This window comes from Excalfactoria chinensis, chromosome 19 (genome assembly GCF_039878825.1).
Source record: "Excalfactoria chinensis isolate bCotChi1 chromosome 19, bCotChi1.hap2, whole genome shotgun sequence".
Lineage (NCBI taxonomy): Eukaryota > Metazoa > Chordata > Aves > Galliformes > Phasianidae > Excalfactoria > Excalfactoria chinensis.
The window spans coordinates 6414883-6439670 of record NC_092843.1 but is presented as its reverse complement, the minus strand read 5'-3'; the positions used below and the strand labels follow the sequence as shown (position 1 = coordinate 6439670).

Below are 24788 nucleotides of genomic sequence, written 5' to 3'. Positions count from 1 at the left end.
AGGAACAAAGACACACAATACATCGTCTCCTAAGCAATTCTTTTTCAACTGCAGATTTTTAGTTTCATGGCTATACTCTGTTTACCTTATATTTGTACAATCATATTTCTGTAAGCTTGATTTGTTAATAGGAACTTTCCCGAAAAGATTATTATCATCATTTTTTAACAACAGCTTACCGGTTATGTACTTGGTAGGGTTATTCCGGAAGCGGTCATCAACCAAGATAAGGGCACCCCAATCACTCCTATGCCTTATACACCTACAGGCAAGCAATGAAAGGAAGAACATCTGTATAACTACAGGCCATATAGTAAAAAACTGCAGGGATCCGACAGGAGAAATTGTAAAGAGTCAGCATGTTGGGACACATGCAAAAATACACATAGTGTTTTCCTACTCCCTTGCAGCAAATAATGTCCATTCTGGATGAATGAACGACACTACCAGAGTATATCACAGAAGCTTAATTTTCCTTCATTTCTATTACTATGTGAAAACAAATTAAAAACAAATATTCAGCATCTAATCAAACCACATATTTGTTTTCAGCTCTTCAGCCAGACAAATTAAATACTGAAAGGAGGGAACGTAAGAGAAATGGAGAAAAGAAAACAACCTCCAATGCAATGGCAAGCATGTGGGTTTCTTTAAAGTAACTAAGCATTTTCATAATGCAGTGTATAATGGTGCGGATCAAAGCTGTGGGTGATACTGTTTAGTTTGTAGCTGAGGTTTTATAGACTTACAAAAATATTCCAGTATTCACTTCACATGCGTTGATATTTCTAACATTATTAGGATTTCCATTCTGCCCCCCAATAATAACATGAGTGAAATATGGAAAAGAATCTGTTCAGGATTATTACCCCCATTGCTTAAGAAGAGGATAATTTCTGAAGATGTTTAAAATCATCTTCGTGATGTATATGAAAACACAAGCGTATCAGCCAGGGCTTAACACAGGAATGGTGACTCTGTAGAAACAGTAATTGTTTGTATTTGAGATCTATCCACAATGAGAAAAGCTATCACAACTTCTTTCAGAAACTTCTTCCCACCTCTCATTTTTATATTGCTTGGATAAGTGTGAACTCATGGTTTAGATGAATGACACGCACTGGAGAGACATCCTGCACTTCCAGGAGGAGCAGCACTGCAAGGAATTCATCGCATGGTGTCACCTGGCCATACACACCATCTGTTCAATTCCCAAAGGCTGCTATTTCATTTCAAAGACTTGTGTTACTTCATATACTGTGAGAGCACTGAATTAAGAGAAAAGTGCCAGACTGAGGACTAGTATGTTTCTGCTCACTTCCATCCCTGCAGGCATCCACAGCAACTACTGTTTGTGTACCTACAGCAACTACTTCCTCTGGCTGTCACAAGAAGCTGTACTCTGATTTATAACAGCTTAGCGGGCTGTTCTGTTTTTATAAAAATAGACATCATTCGCTGTCATCCTTCACCAAACCTCAGCCAGTAAGGACTGAGTCCAACAATAACGCACACTATTTACATGTTTATTTCAGAATGGAAGTCTATTTTCTTCTGTTAAATTCTGACTAGCATGAAATTTATTTACACGACAAATGATACAACAAGCAATTTTCACTAAAGCCAGAATTAGGTTGAAATTTATTTCACAGTGACGTAGCTTCAAATTCATTTTTTACTACTAGCATTCCACCACTTCTATTATTTTTTTTCTTAGCTAATTATAACTAAGAGAAACTTAAAATACCAACAACTAGAATTTACGATGAGATTTTATTTACTTACACTATACTGTCTCAAGTTTGTTTCTAAACCTTCATTCATATCACTAGATGTTGTCTATAATGTGTCTGTGCATCTACCATACAGATATATATCATACATATATGCACACTACATACAGCTACAGCAGCTACACTGGATACAGCTGATAGATAGCTATGCCTGCGTATGGTAAACCTTGCTGGGGAAGGATGAACTAATTCTGTCCTGTTAATAAAATTTGAGGGTATTATTTCATTTGAGAAAGCAAGCTATACCACTTCTAAATCAGGAAAGAGATCAGCAAGCATGATAATTGAATTGACCTTTAGCAAAGGCCTGCAAAAAAAAATAAAATATATTTATATATATACTTACCCCTTTCAAAAATACTGTAGGTTTAACATTAATAAATATATATTCTAAGCTCACCGAGAGTATAATTAGTATATTTAAAAAGGCCTAAGAACTTTCATTTGATTTATAAGCTCAATAATTATTCCTCCTTTGCAAATACTTTTTTTTATATCTAGAATAATAACAAATAAACCTGCAGCCTAACGATGCAGAATGAAAAATAAAAATCCTGAATTCTAACAATGCTCAAATGCACAACAAAAGCAGGCAGCTGCCGGTACAGAGCACATGAATAGCTGATTTATGCAACATGAGTTTTCTGGTGTGATTTACCCCGTGTTCATAATGAGGAATCAATCACTGAAGACGTCACACGCAAAAAGTTCAACAAATATGCTTGTTCTTAATCACACAAGGTTTATCTCACCTTCCCAGGGCCTGGTTCAGAGCCCTGTAAGCCTGAATTTCATACCACTGGCTCCCTGGTAAAAGGCCTCTTGTAGTTTTGTGCTGATCATTGTATTTCCTCTTTAATTCGACCTATGGAAGAAATCACAAAATATTGTTTGTGATTATCATTTTGAAAAGGAAATATGCTAGAATGGAAAAAGGATCCAAGACTGATTTAATCAGTGAATATTATAAGGAAAAAAAACAGAGCTTATTAGATAAAAAAGATTAGAAACAACATTGATTCCATGGGAAGTCTCACAAGTTCTGTCCACAGTTATCATTTATCCACAATTGTGATGCAGTAAAGACTTCAATGTTGCAAGCTGCCAAAGTCAAAACATGCAACTGATTCATACCTGCAGTTTAAATGGACCAAATACAATAAACTGGAAACGTATCGTCAGATTTGCTATGAAGCAATTGGAATTTGAAAACATTCGATACAAATTCCACAACACAGAAGACTGCACCTGTATTACATAAACACTTCAGGAGTGCTTTAGCAACAGTGACTTAATACACAGAACATTTCTAACCATAAAACATTCAAAAGGTCTCAGATATTCATGGCCAAGAAAGCCCCTTAACTACAAGGCTCAAGTTTGCAATCAGTGGGTTATGAAGTTGGGAATTCCTCTGTTGTGCCAAAAGGAAATGCTGGAAGCTCCAGAAGACAGCAGCTCTATAATCTATTTTGCTGCAGAACCCCCTGAATGTTGGTTGCCAGTAGCTGTACTTCAATTATTAACCAGAATGCGTGCCAGGACACTGCCTTATTACCTAGCATCAGTACCCAGCATGCAGCAAGCTGCTCTAGCCACAAAAGAATGAATTCCACCACACTCATCAGGATGATCATTAATACCCGTATTACTCACAGTTCATATGAGGCAGACGTAGAGTGTTCTAATATTTACTCAATCTTTCAAGGCATGTTTGAAGTGCAGAGAAATACACACTAATGGCACAATTTGAAGTAAAATCAGAGCAGCCATGGAATTGGCTTAAGCTGCAACAGTATCCCCGGAGCGAAGCTGCCTTGTGCAGGCTGGTTATGATTGCATTTGCTGAGCTCCTGCTGGCCACTACCTTCTGCTGTATGATGCAATATTAAGCAACTGAGAGGACTTCAGGCTAAGAAGTATTTAGAAGCAGCAGCCTCCCCCAGCTGCTCCAGAGGTAGCTGTGACAACAACTGTGAAATAAATTCCTCGATTCCCTTTTCTCATCACCTGGATAACTACACATGAACTGCCTGACCTGAACTGGAACAAGAGTTGGTTAAGTGACCATTATACACAGTTATACAAACGGCAAAAGAATTTCTCATGACCGTGGGGGAGGTGATGGCTGCATTTGTTGAATTATTTTTTTTTTTAAATAAACAAAACTACACCAAAAAGGGTCCGTCCTTTGCTCTTTTGTACAGTATTAACCTTTCTAAACTGACAAGTGAAAGGACACGCTTCAGGAGAGAAAACAGCAGACTTCTAACCTCTTCTGACAGGTAACTTTCAAGTTGGATTTGGATAAGAAATATTTTTTTATGTACTTATGCCCTTTAAATTGCCTGTCAAATTTACAAATTCAATCTTTACAGCCAGAAAATAAATTCAGTTTGATTTCACAGATTTATTATTTGTTCCAGTCACCCTGAATTTATTGACTGGCATATGAAGTCTCCTTTGTAATTTTCAAAACAGAAGATGATTTCTTCCGAGCAGCTTAGGAGCATTAATACCAATCTTTAAGAAGAAACCAAAGCATAACCGAGCACTTCCACATATGTAAGTGCTACTTGGAAGAACAACAGGGTATTCCTCAACACTGGAAATGAGGCTGAAGACTTTCACTGAAGTCTTTAAAGCCTAACCAATGGCAAATGGTAACAGGAGAAGGCAGAACAGGCAGATCATCTCCATTACAATGTATTATCCCATAAATAAAATACACTGTTACTACAACCCGATGCATATTAGCATTACGCAAATGTACACAACTTGTAATGCCCATCAACAATGGCATTCCATGTCTCAAATGATAAAAAATAATAAATCAGTATTGCCTTGGTCTAAATGGCTAAAGCATCTTTTCTATCTTAACAAATAAAGGGTTAACAGAAAATAAACATTGGGTTTTCTCACTTTGATGATCATGTCTCAGCATGAGATGACAACTTACGTTGCTGAGAGTTCAGTTTTCATTATAAGTCTAGGAAAGGTAAAAGGCCAGGGCATGTCATTTTAATGCAATGAGAATCTATTTCATTGTATAACTCTTACATTATCAAACATCAAATCAACGCCCGATTCAAAATGACATGTTGCATATGTGAAAAAGCCAGTCTCTCCTGCTAGCAAATATCCTAAATGTGCAGTAAACCACAGGCTAGAAGGGATTAGTTAAAATGTCAAAAGACAGCCTTTTACCTGTTCATCCTTAAAAATATACTCTTAGCTATCAGGCATACTTTACAGACAAATAGCTTCGGCAGGCAGCAGCAGAAGGCCCGTGGCAAGCTCTGCCATCTTGTAGCTGTCAGACAGATTAGGCTTTGATCTATCTGGGAGGTCACGGTCACATTCACATTTACTGAAGTCTAACAGCATTATACCTGCTAACCGCTCGTTCTTTTAATGCTTAATTAGTTCGACATCTTTCACTACGGAATATCAACTGAGAAATAGCAACAAAAAGTAAATGCCATGAACAAACTTTTCTAATCGTGACTTGGAAAAAAGCTTTTGAGGCAAATTCTAATACACCTCCAAAGAATTTTTGAATGTTCTTTTTTTAATCCAACTTAATAAAATGAATTTGCTTTTTTTTTTTTTTTTTTTTTTTTCCAACAAATTCATTGAACATCCTACGATTCACATTATACTACATCCTAAATGTTGACTACTCAGGAAAAGAGGATAAACAACAGTACTTCACCTGAAGAAACTCAGACTAATTCAAGTGATACGTAAATAAGTAACAAAGTTGGTTTATACCGTAGTTACTGTGGACAGTATTTGTCAGCCTATGACATGAAGCTTAGAAGAGTAGAGATCATTTCTGACTCCCAAAACAGGCACATGTACCTGCAGAAGCCTGCAGCCTTTCAGCAGTATGCCAGGCAGAACCAGATGTATTCAAAAGGAACATAATGTGGCTGTATCTAACAGCAAGATATAAAAAAAAAAAAAAAGCTATTATGAGCTGACTGCTTATATACGAAAGAAAAATAGTGGTTAGACAAAAGACAAAAAGCCCACAAAACTAGAAGAGACGGTCTTTCTTTCCTTAGAAAAGAGTTCTTTCATTTCTGTAAAGAGAATCTGTGGAAACTCCTGCCCCCATCTCCTCAGCATTCCTCTCCATGGAAATGAAAAATGGAAAATGGATGTTTTCTGGTGTTTCAGTAACTTCTTTATCTGGGTTTAGGAGAGGACAAATAGTAATGGAAATGAAGACTACTGTCTATATCATGCAGCGAACTTTACAACATGCATTAATGTTTAACATCTAATTTCCCAGCAAAAAAACAACAACAATTCAGGTGGTCAACGCATTCCCTGCTTTCACCCCTTATCCTCTAAAAAGACATAAAAATGGTTTTTAAGCAAGTCCATCCTCTTAAAAACCTCATGCATCTCTCCCCCAACCTGAAACAGCAATAGTTAGAACTCTACAAGAGTATGTTTGCCATCTAATCTACTTTCCTCCTGATGAATGCCAAGTAATAATAAAAGTCTGCAAGTGCAAGAAAGTAAAAGACATGAAAACCTATGTATTTTTGTTGTTGTTTCACATTTGAGAACTCTTCAATGGAAGAAGCATTAAATGGTACAGCATTTAACTTCTCCCTCCTTGCTTTAAAAGTAGTAACAACATCTGTGAGATTTAAGACTAAATAATGCAGACATAGATGAATCTTGTGCCTCACCCATCTAAACACAACACCTCAACTTCTTAGCCCACAGGAGAAAGATACTACAGAAGGATATTATCTTCAAATGCTCCAGGCATTCCACGTACAGACAGTGATAACACATATAGCAGTATGAAATAAGCAAATGCTCATCACCCAAAGTTTATTAAGCTAGAGTCTGTGTATTACAAATGCTTCTTAAGGCCATTCTAACCAATTCATGCATCTAAACACTGCAATCAGATAAATAAATAACACACTCTTCTGCTTTCACACACAATACATTTAAAAGAAAAAAAGAAAACAAAACTGTGAGCAATGGAATACCAAATACTGTGAAAAGCTTGATAGGGGCTGGAGATGGTGCTTAGTGCTGCAGGTCCATCCTGCACAAGTCTCTTTAGCAGGTGAACCACCTGTGCCCCTCCGGGGGCTTCCAATTCAAATCAACAATTCTGAGCAGCAAAGCCACTCTGTGGCATATCAGAGTCTACTAACTGGCCAACACTACCTTCAGGGAAGAAAATCAGCAGTACCACTTTATGCAAAGCCGTATTTCCTATGTTATGTGCTCACAGTGTATTTTATGACTAACTGCTTCCCAAGTATTCTCGCTCTTAATCCCAGTGTTAAAGAGATGGGAAGCTTATGTAATGCTGCAACCTCTGAACACTTTGAGTATTGTCAACTACACCATGTGGCATCTCCGAGATCCTGGAGTTTTACGGTTTGACAAACCTTGTAGCACATTCACCCCAGGCCCATCTACTCATCTCAGTCTTGTAGGCTTGGAGGGACTGTGAACAAGTGACTTGATTAAAATCTAATGCAACCAAAACTCTGCTCTGAAGAGAAAATTCAATCCATTTCCACTGAAGCAGAAGTGAAAAAAATCAAGCAGCTTCCCCTGAGGTACAACGCTGCTGTGTACGCTCGGTGCCGCTGCGGCAGAGGTGAAGTGGTAAGTGTCAGTCATCCTTACAAATCCCCAAGGTGATAGCTTCACTTTTAAAGCTTTCAACATACTTTGACAGTGAAGTAAAAACTTAAAGGTCAGCGCTACTTGCTAAGGATAAGATAAACACAAGAAAATCACTTCGGAATTTTTTATGGATCATAAAAGTAAACTATTAAAGGTAAAGTTTTGATTTGTGATATTATTTATCCAAAGGCTTAACTTCCAGATATATTCAGAGATGATTTCTGTAATCTATGGCAGCATATTGACATTAGCCTTGCACCAGTAGAAGAAAAATGCCATCCAGCAGCCTTACAAGTAAAGCTGAACTGAAACGTTACCTTGCTTAGCCACAGGAATGCCCTATTCCACAGGATTTTGCAGCTACTCCCATAAATGGAGCCTCCACTTAAGGAAAGTGCAGATGGCTTTGACTTACTACAACCATTCTTGTTTCAGGAAAGGTGGGAAGTGAAAGGCTTCTGTGATATCTTCTCGCTTCCTGCTGATGTAAGCAGCTGCCACACCATCACCTATTTATTGCATTGCCTGTGAAGCGTTATAGCAAGGCAAAACAAGACCTCACCTCTACCAAAATTTTATTGAAATGAGACGTAAAAATCATCTTAAGGAAAAAGCTCCTTTCAATGTACACTTCCACATACATATTTGGTAACGGGAGTAGCTTCATCTCCTGACCTTTTCCTAAGGGGAGGGGAAGAAAAGTGATGGAGGTGCACAGGATTCAGAGCCAGCCACCTTTTGAAGGTGTGACTCAGCACACTGCCTTACTCCTTCATAAATAACATCAGAGCAGACTGAAATATTGTCAGTGTGGTGCTGCAAGATGGGACTGACCAAATTCCTTTACAGATTGCCCCAGTAAGTGTATCAATATAACTCCTATAGGCTTACTACTTAAAATTGCACATTCCAATGCTCCATTTCTTTCTTATACATTTGTTATTTAAGAAGCTACTTTACAATTAAAATATAAATTAATATTGAATATTAAGTGTGGCATGGAAGAAAGAAATCTAAGTGCATACAAGTGTACAAGAATATACATACACTGCACTTTTACCCCTCTCAGTATGTTCCTCTTAGACATTCAATACATAAAATACTACAAGGCATGGCTTTCCTATGAAAGTTTTATTCATTCATCTCTGCTCCTTACTTTATATTTCTCCCCCCAGTAATGGAGTGAGGGAGAAAGTAAACACAGCTCAGGTTCAGAAAATCATTAAGATAAATAATCACACCAAAAAAAAAAGATCACTTTCTACAGTCATTGAAATCACATTGATGTCAGGTCATCCGTAAATGGTATCTCACACATTTTAGGCTTTTATGACATCAAATTTGACAGGAAAGATGAGGCAAAGTTTCTCAGAAACATTTGAAATGCTACAAATACGTCAATTTTTTGATCCCTCCAGAAGAGAAACTTCAGCCCTTACAGCTGCTTGAAGTTGCACGTAACCAAGAAACTTGTAATTGAAATGAAGTGCTTCTTCATGTACTATAAAACACATCGCTGGAAACAGCAAAGAAAAGATGTGTTATCATAGTTCATAATCACAGTATGGCAGTGATGGGAAATACTTCTCATAAACAGCAAACTCAGCTACAGTTTTCAAGTCATGCCATCGCACAGGAAGTCCAGCCTTACCAAGTTCATTTTTTTTGTGTGCATCTATTGATGTTAAAGGGTTTGACTGTGTTTTCCTCTCTATTTTGCTAAGTTCTCTTTGCTGTTATATGATTATGTACACTCTACTGTACTACGATCAGAAGCATCTGGAAAGGTGGAAGTGAAGAAATGCTCTCTGGGAAAGTTAGCTTAATGCTTGCACTTCAGAGCCGCCCATTATCAACATTTCATAGCGAGTTCCTTTATTTTCAGGTCCCCAAGGTAAAAGCAGTAAATTATGACTTGAACTAAACAAGTCACACTTGGCTCCAAAATCAGATTTTCCTACCTCTAGTTTCAGGTCCCAGAGGTGGGCAGAGGAAATCCTGGTCACAGCCAAAGAAGTCATTTTTGGCTCTGAAATACATTTTCCTGCTTCACAAGAGCCAAACCCCACCATTGAGAGCACCGTAGCTTTAAGCAATACTCCAACATTTCTTTTATATATTTTGCTTTAGCAACCTGATTCTTCAGCAATATGAAACCATTTTCAATCGTACAGAATTACAGGTCTGGCCTCTCTTTCTTAACACAGTATTGTTATTATTAAGTACACTTATGAACCCTAATCATTGCTTTCTTCCTAACACTGGCAAAGAGCTTTAGACTCTTCTCTTTGTGACAGTGAGTGAATGTAAGATGTCACATGCTTAAAATTCTTAAGTGAAGCAACTGGAAAAGAAAAAAAAGTTACGTTCCTTAAAGGTTCTACACAAAATAATGCAACATACAAAAGCATACAGTTACTGGAGGAGACCAAACACTCTCCTTTTAACACCTGAAGTTGTACCATATATTTACAACACACATATGGAGAACATAACATTGGATATTTTACATCATATTTGGTGATGAGTTTCTTGTCCAAGAATGATGTCTGGATCCAAAATGCTACAATTCAAAACACGTAACAGGAATTAATGAATAGTATGTTAACATCAGATAACATGTATGTGGGATTACGCATCTTTTTCTGCCATGTTATTTATGTTCTCTAATATTACTGTTCACTGGAATCAGCATCGGGTTACAAGCCATAAAACATATTTAGAAAGCAGGTTGATCACAGACAAGTAATATTAGTGGAGATGAGCCAACATCAAGCTGCCAACATAAAATATCGGTCTCCAAAGGCACAATTCAATAAACCCTTATGACTGTGCATAGTCCAGTATTATTAAAGGGATTACTCACACAAGTAAGAGCTATGTGCAGGAGTAAGGGGTTATAGAATTGAATCTTAAGAGGACTTGTACTACCCAAAAAGCAGACAAACAAGTGTGGTTTTACGCAGAGAATGCACATTTTGTAATTTACACCAATTCCAGAATTGTCCCATGAAATTTCCTAGGGAATTGTTAACTACTTGCGTTTTCTATTTATAAAAGGATATCATTATTAATAATCTCACCAGTTTCTTCAGTAATCTACCAAGCATCAGCTGCTTTGCAAAACAACAGATGCAACTGTTTCCACAGGTGTATGTCTACTTAGGTCTAACTTGACTTGTGTCACTGTGTTTAGAATGATCTCCTCAGAATCTAAGCACCATACAGATCTTCAGAGATGGAAGTTTTACATTTATCACTATTCAGCCTATCTTGTGATTTAACTAGCCACATACATCATAAGAGCAAATGTCTTAACTATGAGCTCTGAAGCATTTCATTTAGGTACTCACATTTTATATAATCCCACAAAAAGAAAAAGATAACAAAACAGTTTCCTCTACTATTTTAAAATCTGGGTTCTTAAATCCCAGGAGAAAAAAAGGGTTTCAAATGAAGAAACTGTGCGTTCAAATGAAGATCAAACACCCTAAAAGAAAGTCCTGGAACAGAGAACTGCTGTGTTCCTACTCTGACAAACGCAACAGATATGCCTCAAAACCAATACCGAATAGAAAAAAGTATTTTAATAAAATACTGCAATTATGTGTCACGATATTTTTTATTAATTATTCCCACTGTTTAAGGCAAGTATTTGAACATCAACTTTCACTTTTTCCCATTTCAGTTTCAAAGGATGAAGACCTAATTTTCATAAGCACGGTTAGAAAACGAAGCTGCACCACAAACAGAATGGTACAAGTATCATTTAGCCTGCAGCACTCAGATATCACGCTGGGTTTACATAAAATTTACTTCTTTTTTTTAAAATGACATAGTACATACTTTTCTATGCCATTTTTATTACATTTGTTTCACCCCAAGCAGCACTACAGCTTCAGCACGCTTTCTGTGTAGCCCTCCTTATCCAGCTGACTACATGAGCTTCAGTGGTAAAAGCAGCATGCACTAATCCAGAACTTCTTGAGGTACCCACTAAACGAAAGCCTTAGACCAAAGAGAGCATTATTCAACTTGCAGGGAAATGCTGCTAGTTGGATATCACTTTGAATCTAAGCTGTTGAGCAAGAGACACATTCATAGTAAGAACAATTTTCCCTAGCACTGTTCTAGCAGCAGTACCACACAGCAGCCAGCTCCTCAGATCTGATGCTAAGAGACCAGTGCATGCCCTCCTCTCATTTAGAATTGATCAGTGCAGTGCTTTGTGCATTACTGTATCTAAATATACGCATACAAACCTTTAGCCGTGCGCAATTTGGCAGCTACTCTTTCTATCCTTACTTAAAAATTTAGAGGTTTTCTTCAGTCTGATTAAGAAAAAAATAGACAAGCCTCACATTTGTATTTTGGAACTGTTATCGGTAATGAGGTGCACTGCCCACATTTTTATTATAATACATATTTGGTCATATCCAAAAGAAAAATCAAAAGCAGTGTTTTTAACCTGAAAGAACATAATCCGCTGTGAGTATAATTCACCATTGACACATACTTTTCAATTCAATTTTGTATAATTTAGAATAGAAAAATATTGACATTCTGGAAATCATTTATAGCAAAATGTAACAGTTCCAGCTCTACTACAGACCAAGTGTTTCCAAAATATCATTTAAGAGAACACTTCTAAAACAAAGCATTTCTAACTCTAGAAACTGGGATGAATTTTCTTTGAATATACATGTCTTTATACTAAAGGACAGGGTATTATGTTTTAGTAGAAGAAAAAATGTTATGGCTGAATAAGCGCCTCAAGAAAGTTATGCAAACATTGAGAGAACACCGCACCAGGCAGCCACTGCTAACATAACCCTACTAGTCCTCATAGGATGTGGGTTTTTCCTACCAAGGCTTTAACTAGGCACATGCTGTAGACAACAAAGAAGTCTTTGGCTGTTCACTTAAGCTCAGAACACATCTCTAAAACCAAAGCTGAGGCAGCTTGAGCTTTCCAGTTCAGACCTATGGTTTTCTTGTTTGATTTGGCATTATTAATAACAAGAATCCAGCTGTTTCTTATATTTATTCTGTAATACTTGTTTCTTATTTTCACAAAGAAGTCTAAAAATGCTCTAATAGGTACACAAAAAGATAAAACAGAGAGAGTGGCCATCATAAAGAGAAGAAAAGTGCCAGCAGTGAAGCATCACACACTTAGCTTATTTTTAGTGACCTTCCATACAAGTTAATAATATACATTTATTTCACTAAGTAGAAAGAAGGTCTAGGAAAATACTTTTCCATATTCACTGGCTTTCTTTTCCTTAATAAATGCCTGGCCTCAGCTAGAAATTGCCTGCTCTCATGGAACATCATCTAACTATAAGACAAGCTCTGTTGAAGTCAAAAGAAAGGAAATCTCGACGTGGGCAATTAAACCACAATGTGGAAGCAACAGGATGTTACTTCAGCCACTTGCTGAATAACGCAAATAGTCTTAAGTTTCTTTAACTGGAGACACATCAGAATACCACTTTTAGGCAAAAAAAGAAGCACTTCAACAATGTAAAATCTACGGTATTTTTACCTAGCAAGATATACTCGTACTTAGAATTACAGAAATGGGTCAACAAAACATGCTGAGCTGTTCCTTCTCTTAACTGTATAGAAAGTAATAAAGAATTCAAATACGACTGACAGAAACATTTCCAACGAATGTTGTGTATATTTTGCACTTCAAACATAAACATAAAAATAACATAACTCTTTCAATTAGATATTGAAATCCTACCTGAAGGTCTTTCACATTTGGAAACGGAATACCTATGGTTATAACTGCTCGGGCATTCTCATCACAGAAATCCAAGCCTTCACTAACTTTTCCTCTGCACACAGCTATTAGGAGTGCTCCATCTTGAAGAAGCCAAAGAGGGATACGCATCATTCCCAAGGGTAAAGTGAACATCAGAAGAAAGTTTCAGCAATATCTTTTAAAAGTTCAACATCATACAGCATAATACATTGTGCATCTGTCTGGAGAAGGTGAGGGGATTTAATATTTTAAGTGTTTTTTGTTAGAGAGACAAGATCAACTGTATTTTCATCAATAAAATTGTGATTTTTAATACAAGTAGCAAAATAATTTTCCATAATAGAAGATAGTGGTACTTAGCTATGCATAAAGCATATGCATTTACTACAGTGTTTCAAATTTAAAACTTTCAGTTCTGCATTCCAAAAACTATGCTGTTGTTGACATGCCACCATCCTTTATTCTTTATACTAATATTCAGGTATTTCAAAAAGAAATCCTACAGTAGCTGTAATATAAGATGAGAAATCAAAGCTGTGCAATGTATGGTAAAAAATGATCCTTTGAGAAGCCAGTCTGCACCCTGCTGGACACACAAGCACACATTCCTACACAGTTCACTGCCTCTTGGATAGCACTATCAGGATTGAGCATCATTCTTTGTGTCCCTTTATCCGCATGCAACAATGAAAATAGCTCTTAATCTTCCTAATTTATAACAATAATTTATTAAGACTTATGGATAAACTTAAGTGTTTATCCATATCATATATGTGTTAAGAATAATAACTCTTTTTTTTTTTTTTTTTGAACTTGAAAAGACTGTGTAACTATATTGTCTGCAGAAAGTACCTTTTTCTCCTTTAAATTTTATTGCATCGTAGTATATTTTCAGCAGTTCATCGAAGTCACTTTTTGCTCCTCCTTGAGGCTCTGCAATGACTGTCTTAACAAGCTCCAGGTTTCTCCACAAGCCAGTGTGTATCCAGCGATCTTTCAATTTGTCCAACAGCTGAAAAGAGAAAAATCCAGGAGAGTTGAAATAAATTGCCAGTTCCTTAAACTGTTCAAATAAAGCACAAACACTTACTGTAGTGCAACTGTACTATTCAGTTCTTGCATTTATGAAAACAAGTTCCACAGCTATGCAACACTGGCACTGATGTAGGTATTTATCAACAGCCTCCTCTGCTTCAAGGGCCTGTCAGCTTTGTTACAGCTACCAGATTCTGAACTGCACTATTTTACTCCAAATCAGCACGCAGTCAAATCTTGTAAGCTTGTTCTATATATACTGTGAGCGTAATAAGAATATGTATTGCATTACATAAAGCTAAGTCTAGAAGTATCACAGAAACTGAATTCAGGTGGGCAGGGGTCAATTTTGTGGTTAGCTGCCATCATGTCTTTTTCTCATCAGTTTCTAGACTGAATATTACAAAGGTAGGGAGCAAAAGTCATTCCTTCACCTAATATATTTGCTTGATGGTGCACAGCACTTTCCCTCAGACCAAAGAAATGCAACCAATACATTTTATCATGAACTGAGTTGATCTGGTTCAGTGGACAGAAAGTAAATACTTGATATCACAGTGTGAAGTGTGCCATCACTAATTGCTGGGCAGTAGAGTTGCTACGCTCTGTAGGTACAGAAGACCTTAAATTAACAGATTCCACAATACGGGTTACACTCCTAATTTGTCCATACTTCCCTCAGCTCCACTCATCGACTTGCTCACTATTTTGCTCCAGGCTGTATAAAGTGCTCCATCTGGAACCAGCACCAGTCCCAACACAGTGCTCAAGAGCTGCAGCATCCCTTGACTCCTAACCCACTTGCCTCTTTGACACACTCCGGAAAAAAAACAACAAAGGATTCTATACGGTTACTAAATTCACTCCTTAATACAAGAACACTTACATATTTCACACTCTTAACACTAGATCTGTATTTATTCTCTGCTATTAAGTACTTGGGTTGGTCCCTTTCAAGGCACATCCAGATCAGAGGGGACAAAGCGTACATTGCTTTTGGCATGTTGACTAGCTTTGTTCAAGCTCCTATTCAGGAAATCCTGATTACCCACTGGTGTTGGGACACCATTCCCAAACAAGCACAGAAAGATCAAATGATGAACAGTACTAACATTTCCTACACATACAGATGTCACTGCAAAAGAAAGAGTCTCTTCTAAAAGCTTCCATCACTTCTCTGCCAGCTCAGTCATTTCCTGGCAGCATCCTGTCTGTAATCTCTTTTTGTAGAAAGAGTTATATTATGAGCAAGCAATGACAGTGCATCTGGCCATCCACAGCCTGCCACTAAGTCCTCAGTTCTTGGACATGATGTGGAGATAATTCTGGCAAAGAAGAGCATTGAACAAATGACGCACTTAAGTACATCCATTTAAGGTGTATTAGAGCTGCCACTGACTGTAATATTATCAGCTTTTCAGATTTCATTCTTCCTTCTGCAAAGCTAATGTCTGCCCAGGCACCCACCTGATGGGCTGTGCTAAATTCACTTCTGCCTTCTCTTTGCCTCGTCTGACAAAAGGAAGCTGGGAAGATAGCACAGGCAGGATGCACTTGGTATAACCGAACGTGAACTTTACACCTATTAAGGTATTCATATTCTGGGGATCATTTGCCCCAGCCTTCTCCTGTCCCTATTACCTCAGCTACAGAAATCACTGGGTATTTTTCACAAGCACAGCCTTACAAAGCATTCTTAGCAGAAAAATCATTTCTTAATTTAAGTGAACCAAAGCCTCAGAAAGGAAAAGATTCCTTACCACAAGTACTTAACCCCTCAGCTCTACTGGATTTCTCCCATACTTGAAAGGAGCATAACTTCTACGTATCATCAAAAAGATGGCACTAGAAAACCTTCCTCCAAATTCTTAAGAAAATATCTTTTCTCCTTTGTGTTGGCCCCTCCAGGCACATATCTATTGGACCATACAAGGTCCAAGTTTCTTGTTTAATCAACAGCATCACCATCACAGAAAATCTACAGTTTTTGATGAAAGTTATTACTTCTCCCATTTAATGGCACTTCCAGGATATGAAGACTTTCCCATGCGCAGAAAACTATGCACAAGCATATACAATACCCAGGCTATTGCCACAGGCACTAAAACAACCAGAATTATGGACATGACTGCGTACAAATAAATAAAATATAAAACACATACATGGCTTGTAAGAGCTATGAATCAAAGGCAAGGTTCTCATAAAAACTTATTTCACTTCAAATTGGAAAAGTGTAAATGGGAGCAAGATATAATGCCAGGAATCACAAGGAGCGACCATTAATGCCCACAGTCAGTCACTTTTTCAACCCAGGGGAATAATAGCTTCTGCAGTGGAAGGCAATCTGCGTATATTTTATTAAATCCCCTAAAAATGGATTCTCAAATGGTTTATTAACAAACGCTCTTCCTCCAGGAGAGCAGAAAATCTTGTTAGAAAGAATCTGTCATCTTCCCCATGCACTGAAGGATGTTTACTTTGATAGCTTTCTCCTTGTTTTCCTTTCTGCAACATAAAGACACCTGTAAGCTATGACCCACAGAACTTCTGAGCTCAGTATTTAGATTTACTGTTCATCTTTGTCAACGTCCCCTTTTCGAGGCAGCTTTTGAAGCACTCTTGAAGTTTAGGAATGGAGGAAAAGGTTTTCTTAACATCTCTTGCCATTATGTTGTGCTCCTATGCTAAATCCTCTCATCCTGTGTCCACGAAGGAAAAGCTTTGCCCCTTTCCATTTGCTGTTTTGTTTTATTCGGTGCCAAAAATTGCATTAGGGGTTTCCCATGTCATGAAGCAAGACCAAAGATTTGTTTAATGTGTTTTACCCTGAGGCAAGTTCACTGTAATTTCCAGCATCTCAAAGAAGCCAAGAAGTTAACTTGCAGCACTCACACTGCTGCACTGTAATGTGGGAACACAGTTGTTGTTTTTTTTGCAGCATTCAGTAGCACTTGATGGTGATTGTTAAAGCAGCAAATACCTGTGATGAGGAAGGGTCTCATGGAAAACACAATAACACAGTGAGTTACATATTCTGATCTACAGTTCCTTAGCTTATCCCTCTAGAAGTATATATTACTACATTTCTTTATATAGATTATTCCTGTAGTATTTTAACATTGGTTCATATCATAGCCGGATTGCACCTCACTAATAGATTAAAAAGGGAACACAGAAATAATCCGGCCATCAAAAGAGCTTGGGGAAGCTATGGAGCACAAAAATAAAGGAGGATGATCAAGAGGAAGGGATAAAAAAAGCCATCATGACCCAAGTAGCATCTGATAGAATGAACTTTGGCTTTATTGGTCAGTTTAACAACTATTAACTAATTTAATAACTATCAGTTACAGCTGCAGTGTATATCCTTGTGCATCTTTATAAGTACATGTCATCTTGTTACCCATATGTTTATATAATGACAACTGAACAAAAGGTATTTCAAGACTTCCTCAAATCTCTTGTAATCATCTTCAATCCGGCATTAAATACCAAAAAAGCACTTCTACCAAACTTTTTCTCATCCCATTTGCATGTGATTCATTTTCATGATTAAATGTTTGCTTTCAGTAGTTAAAGATACTTAACATTCTCTTTGTTATTTGGATACAAAGGGTAGCTGAGGAGAAAAAGCAGCCATTAGGTTCTTCTTAATAAAAATCACAGTATTGGCACCACTGTTAGTGCAAAAAGTCAGAGGTTCTCAAGGGACTAACATTGATCTAAAAGCCTTTTCCCATGCAGAACTCTTCATGTGTTTGCTACTAGAATTTTCTTTTTGAATAAGCACTGCTTCAAATCAAAGTGTGTCTCCAGTGGGCTGGAAATGTGTTTGAAGGGTCAAATAGAAGTTCTACACACAGTCAGCACAAAACTTCAGAAAGGGAAAACAGGCATATCCAGCCAGCCCTGAGGCTGCGCAACAGGACTGCCATCACTTGGTTCCACTCTGGTCAAACTAAGAGAGCTTAGGACTAAATGGGAGACCACTTGCAGAAAACAGAGTTAGTATTTAATCCACCAACATGTGTAAGTGACACACAAAGATGTGGAATTGCTATAAAGAGGAATATTTGCATAATCTTTTGAGCGTTATTCCAGTAAGGCACTTGTTACTTTGCAGTACCAAAAATTAAGAAATTGCATCAAAACGAAACAGTTTTTTCATCTTACTACAAAATGCTTCCCACTATTTGGGCTGTCTGCAGGTAAACAACACAGGCTGCTTTATACATCACCAGATAACACACACTGCATTCGCATTGACTGCATCCTCTCCTCTTCCTGCCATTGGCAAATATATATATATATATTTGTGTGTATATATATATAGATAGATAGATGTGTATGTATGTATGTATATACACACACACATATATATTTAATCTATAGGCTGACAGATCCTTCTGCAAATTTAAGCCATTAGGAGAAAGAACATCATAATTTCCACAAAAGTAATCCTCTGAAGATCCCAAGGCACAGATGTTTTTATAATGTATCTAATTCCATAGGCATTGCATTATCTTTAATAAGCTTTCAGGACGAGGCACAGCTTGCTGAATCAACTGCTTAACTACAGCTCTAACTTTTTCTTTGAGCCATTCTCCTGCTCTCAAAGCTCTCTATTCAGCATGATGGTTAATTACCTGGTCAAATGATGTTCTACTATTTTGAAAGAATTAAGCCATTTCCATATTAGTGATAATCCCAAAATAAATGCAGTAAATGAATGCATTTAATATATTGCTTAAACACTAGTGACCTCAAATGCACGTCATTTCAAAGAAGACTTGGAGGCCATCCTTTGCTGGACTCCTCCAACTTCTTCAACATCACTTACGTGCTGGTATTACAGGCTCCTATTAAAAATACTTCTTCAAGAACTCAAGACATTCTGGAAATGTAGAGATTTGGCAGAATTCATTCATAAGTTCTCTGAATGACAATGAACCTCCAGGATCTATTAGAAGCCTTCAGTTTGAGGAAAATGACAAGTCATTGAGGGGGCACAAGAACAGCAGTTTCGTTCTCTTTCTATGTTTAAAAGAAAAGAGCCATCTGAGGTTAAAAGCAAATACAAAGGAAACGGTGTAATGAACTGGGAATACCACCTGGAAGGCTTTAGGTGAAAAGGAATGAGCTGAGCTTCCTTCCAGAAACAAGAAAGAAAACATTTGGATGAGCCAACCAAGAAACTCTGATGAGCATTATACAGGAACTCCAAATGAATTCAGAAATAGTACTCCAGAACTATTAATAAAGAACGCTCTAAAAAGCAGAACATCCTTTAATTAAAAATAATAATAATAAAATAAAGAGGACCTGTATGAAGAGAAAACAATCAAACCCAATGTTCAGGAATATCATCAAAAAAATATCACAAGTTTACAAAAGGGCGTTAAGAGAATGCACCTCTCAGCCACAAGTCATCTCCTACTTTGTCAGAGCTAATCCATACTTCATTTTCACCTTTTTCTTCTCAGTCTGTGTGATTTTTCAACCATGATTTTACTATTAATCACATCCATCACCAAAACCCAAAAAACCTCAACTCCTCATGACACCCAGTCACTTGCACTGCACCAGGCTGAGGCTACACCAGCCAAGAATAAGGCAGCCCATTGAATTATTCAAGCAGTTGTTCGCACTCAATTAGATTTTCATGAAAGGTTAAGCAATGGACTGATTCACAGAAATCTCTTCGTGTTTATGGAACGTAGCTAACACAATACAAAGAGGTCTTTAAAATGCATTCTTTTGAATGGCTAAGCTAATACAAAATAATAACTTATCTATTCACACACACAAAAAATGTAGTAGCATTTTAAGCTTCAAATGGAAAGAGAGCAATAAAATACCTGTGCCCAAAATATTTCACTTGTCAAGTAAAATCTGCTTGCAGAATAGAACATCAATTCGCTACTGTTAATGGGTAACTGGAGAAAAATACCAAATGCACATATAAATGCATACGAAGAGGTACTGTTTTCTTTCCGTGCCAAAAGTAAACTTATTTAATACAGAATTTTAATGGAAACAAGCCACACAAAGATGCTATTCTTGCTCAAGAGAGGCTGTGCCCCCTTTCTACTGCACATTTCCCCAGCTATTTATTATCACTGTGGGGCTACATGCAGAAGTGAAGTGTTGCTTGTAATCAGCCTTCCTTTACAGAATACTAATACCAGATCAATTTCTATCTCAAAGTGTCATAGAACCTCTGTAATGAAACACTCCATAACTGTAAAACAGAAAATATGAACAAATATTATCAAGCATTTTTCTCCTGCCAGGAAAAAGAACATTGTATTTTAAACCCAAAGATTAAACCAGGGAACATAATATGTTTAGAAAATTTAATTTCTTTGTTTTAAGGAACACAATAGGCAATAGGCAATACGGAGAGGACATTTAATGTGGAAAGAGCTTAGAAAAGTCCTGAAATCAAAGTAGACGCTGCAAAGGAACGAGATGTGAATGTGTACTCAGATGAGTGCAACTTCTAAAGGAAAACACATCACGCACTTTTTTCAGAACCTCTCCTTTTCAGCTGATAAGCTGATTTCTGATGTGAATTTTACCACTAACTCTTCCCACCTATTACAGCAAAACGCAAATCAAGTGCGTAAAACAGGAGTGCATCTATTTAAAGCAAAAGGAGCTAGAAGTGACCAACAGCCTTGATTCCAAAACTAAAACTGCTGAAGTTGATCAATACTGAGAGCAGGTTAATCTCTTCTCCATGAAAAGTCCCATTTCAGCAGAAAGACCCCAGCAGGTTGGAGGCAGATCCCAGGAAGCTGCAAAGAGTCTTCGACCCAAATCTCACACTTATTCTGACATTTTGCATTCCTTCCCTGAGTTATGATGAAAGATCACGCAGGCTTTGAGTTTTCCTATCAGCTGCTCCTGTGCCACGGAGTCTTTCCTCTACACATCTCCTGGGAGAGAACTGTCCTCGATAGCAAATCTATATCGCTACCATGTCATCTATTTTAAGAGATTTTTCAGCAAAGTCTGATTTGCTATCTTTACAACAGAAAATCAGCTTGAAGAATAAAACCTCATAGGTGTCTATGATTTCCAAGAACTGGTGCAGAAAATGTGTCTTTTTAAGTTTAGAAGTCCCAGCTTACTGCCCCAAGCACAATTTTATACAATCATTAGATGGAAAAACAAACGTTCAGGACCAAGTTTCGTGTGCTGAGAGAGCAAACATGGGGTAAAAGCTGTGCTTGGCCAGGCAGGCTGGCTGAGGCAGGGAGGGACAGGGGGAGGAAAAAAACAAACCAAACAGATAAAAGCTGCTGTGCAAATCAACTACATAATTAAACTAAACCCTGAACATGGTGAAAAACTCTGTATTAAGAACAAGATTCTGATCACCATGTGCACACTCCAGCACAATAAAAGGTGAATAATTCATAATCATATTTGAAGGAAAAGTATGCATCACTCAACCTGGGGGAAACACAGGGGATTTCACTGGTATGATTTTTCTTTAGGGACAATGACAAAGTGCCGCTCACCAGCAGGAAACTGAAGCACTGAACTGTGTTCCATGTGCCATAAATCAACACTGCAGCCTACAGGATGTCTCTCTGGTACCAACATGCCATCAATTTTTCAATAACCTCCTTAAATAATGGAATATGTGAACGGCGACAACAGTAATGAAAAACGAAATGTTTTGCACGCCAGACTCTCAAATATCACAGTTAATATCTTCTACAATTAAAGAAGGTGGGTATTTTTTTCAAATATATAAAATCTCTTTCCAAAACACAACAGCTTGTTTAACCACAAAACAGTTTGGAGGCTTTAAGCTCTGTCACAGCTATTTCTAACCAACCTGGTTCAAAACAGTTTTGTTTGCTGCGGTTTAAAATTAACCAAGACAACAGCTTTCTGTGTTACAAGAATTGCTCGTACATCCACCCAAGGCTATTGCTACACTACCCAATGAAAAAACAATCCTTTATGCACAGAAAACTCTTCAGGAAAATCGGTAAATAAAGGAACCGTTTAGATCCTGGTTCTGAACCAAACGGAAAATACGAACTGCTCATTAATGAGGTCAGCATCTTCTATTGCTGTTCTCTTCTTCAGCAGCCCCAAACCATGCTCAGTCATCCCTGACCTCTTTTCCCCAGCCCGAGGAGGAGGAAGGGATGAGCTCGGCAGCAGCGAGGCGCGGGGCCATGAGGGAGAACCGACCCGAAAAAAAAGTTAGGTCATTTTTCCCTCATTAGACAGCAAATCGTGGCATGCAAAAGGACTCGGATAATTTCTCAGCAACAACCACGCAACGTATGCACACTGCTCAGCTCTGAACTGGTGATAACAGAAAAAAAACTAAGGAATGATTTCAAACAGGGAACCACATCAGCTTTGATTCTCAGTGACATCTGAAACCTCTCCTTTGGGAGCGGACCACGTCCTGACAGATCTGTGCAACCCCAAATCTAAGTGAAAGAATGAAGCAAATGTTAGAGCACGAAGATACACAGTGACAGAACTTTCTGTAGTCATGGCAATAAAGAATTACTTTCAGAAGTTATGCGGTGACTTTAACAGAAGAAAAGTTTTAAACAATACGCCACAGTTAACCAAGTAGATAACATTTTGATAACAAACGAGAGATAAGATAGGGTTCCTTAGGAAGAAGAGCAGAGGCTTCTCACAAACTTTCTTCCCCAACTGGAAACTACATCTTGGTTTTCTAAAATACAATTTCATAAGCAACTCCGCAGGTTGCAGTGGTGCAGAATGATATTGTAACCTGTGCAAGGTGCACCCTCTTAAAAATGCTTTTTATGTTTATTGTTCCTTATTAATAAGTACTTATTTCCAGCCTACCTTCTCCTCGCTTCATTTAAAGTTCTCAAGGAAAAAATAATGGAAAGTAATTGTTATTTATTATTTGAATTTGATCATTCACAAACTGGATGCAGTTACTCCTTGACTGCATAAAACAATTTCCAGTGTCATTACTACCTAATAGGTATGTAAAAATATGGTAAGAAAAACACTTGTTAATTACAGCAGAAATGAGAGAATGTGTTAACTAGATACAACAGTTTAGCTTGCAGCACTTTGACAAGTCAGAGCTCAAGGTGAGAAGCAGTAATAGATTTTTAGTTTATTTTCCTGATGCTGTATGCTCAGGATATTTAAACTAACAGTGCAATAAAATATTAAACCGCACTGCTCTCGGGGTGTGAAATTCACATGGAAAGCACTCATCTACCAGTATAGCACATAATTTTTTTATGCATTACTCCCAATAATCTGCCGCAGACTGTCGCTGCAGATCCTATTCTCTTATCAGATGCAATCAGAAGGCCTATCTGCTCTATGTAAAAAGCAAGTGCCAGAGGGCACTTCATAATTGCAAGTCTCTTGCAATACTGATTTTCACGACCCAGAAGGCACCTCCCAAGCTTGTATTCATATTCTGCCTACACCTATTTGATATTTACTCTGGCACTGCTCTGGGGAGAAGATACTACAGAAATGCTCAATGAAAAACAACTCATCATGAGGGCATCTCATCCTCATTTCTCACAGAAAGCAGCAGTTGTTTGGACAGCTTCGTAACCAAAATGGCTCCTGTTGCTGTTTTCCAACAGGATTACATGAAAACTTTGTTATCCAGGTCCTTTTCCCTGCTCCTCAGGCAAAATTATTTGGCTTATAGATTAAAAATGCTATCAAGGTTTGGACACGGAAGATAATGAGGCACTCATCCTGGAAAGCAAGATGCACTAGAGAGTGGAGACCCATTTATTTAATAGCTCAAACTTCATTGCTCCTTTAAACTAGTCCTGGGATTCTCACTCCTTTGTGTAAGCGGGTTTCCACTGACTGAAGTCAAAACACCCCATTTCTTTCATATCACTTCACCCAAATTCCCACTCACCCAGAATATCCACATGAGTAACTCTTCACTTAAGACACAGTCTGAGATTACAACACTGCAGTTTTTAACAACTTTATTATAAACAATACTTCATAAAAATATCACAGCCCCCAAATGAGTATCTTCACAGATACTCATATTAAGGTCAACCTTTGAAAAAGGCACGTTAAAAAAAGGGAGCATCGTTCCATCTCTAAGGCTGAGCTCTAGCTGTAAAAGGGGTGACCACGCTCACATCCATGAGTACACTACATGATCTCCTCCCCGGAGTCATCTCTGACACTTATCTGACCCTGTGATGAGCCAACTCAGTTCATAAAGCCAGAAGAAAACTAAGCAGAAAAGAGGAAAAAAAAATTAAATAAAACAAAAGAAGAAGCCCCTATGCAATGTTCTAGAGATCCAAATCACATGAAATTTAGGGCAGCAGGAAAAGGATCAGAAGGAGAAAGAAGGCCCTTGGTCAGCAGTAAGCTGATCGTGTCACACATGGATTATGAATTCAAACAACTCAAAAAAGTTAAAAAATTCTAACTGAAAACACTGTAATAAATCTTTACAATAAAACAGGCATCAGCTTTAAAAGCTT

The 24788-nt window shown here is 37.7% G+C and overlaps 1 protein-coding gene across 2 annotated transcripts in view; it reads right to left on the bottom strand.

Moving 5' to 3' along the window:
* BRIP1 (BRCA1 interacting DNA helicase 1) overlaps window positions 1–24788 on the bottom strand; it is a 94065-nt gene that overhangs the window by 47632 nt on the left and 21645 nt on the right. For both annotated transcript variants that reach the window (XM_072353438.1, XM_072353437.1), the window contains exons 15-18: window positions 14095–14254; window positions 13222–13343; window positions 2546–2658; window positions 180–262 (exon numbers count right to left, since the gene is read on the bottom strand). In XM_072353438.1, the coding sequence (XP_072209539.1) occupies window positions 180–262; window positions 2546–2658; window positions 13222–13343; window positions 14095–14254 (478 nt within the window). The remainder of the gene's footprint in view (window positions 1–179; window positions 263–2545; window positions 2659–13221; window positions 13344–14094; window positions 14255–24788) is intronic.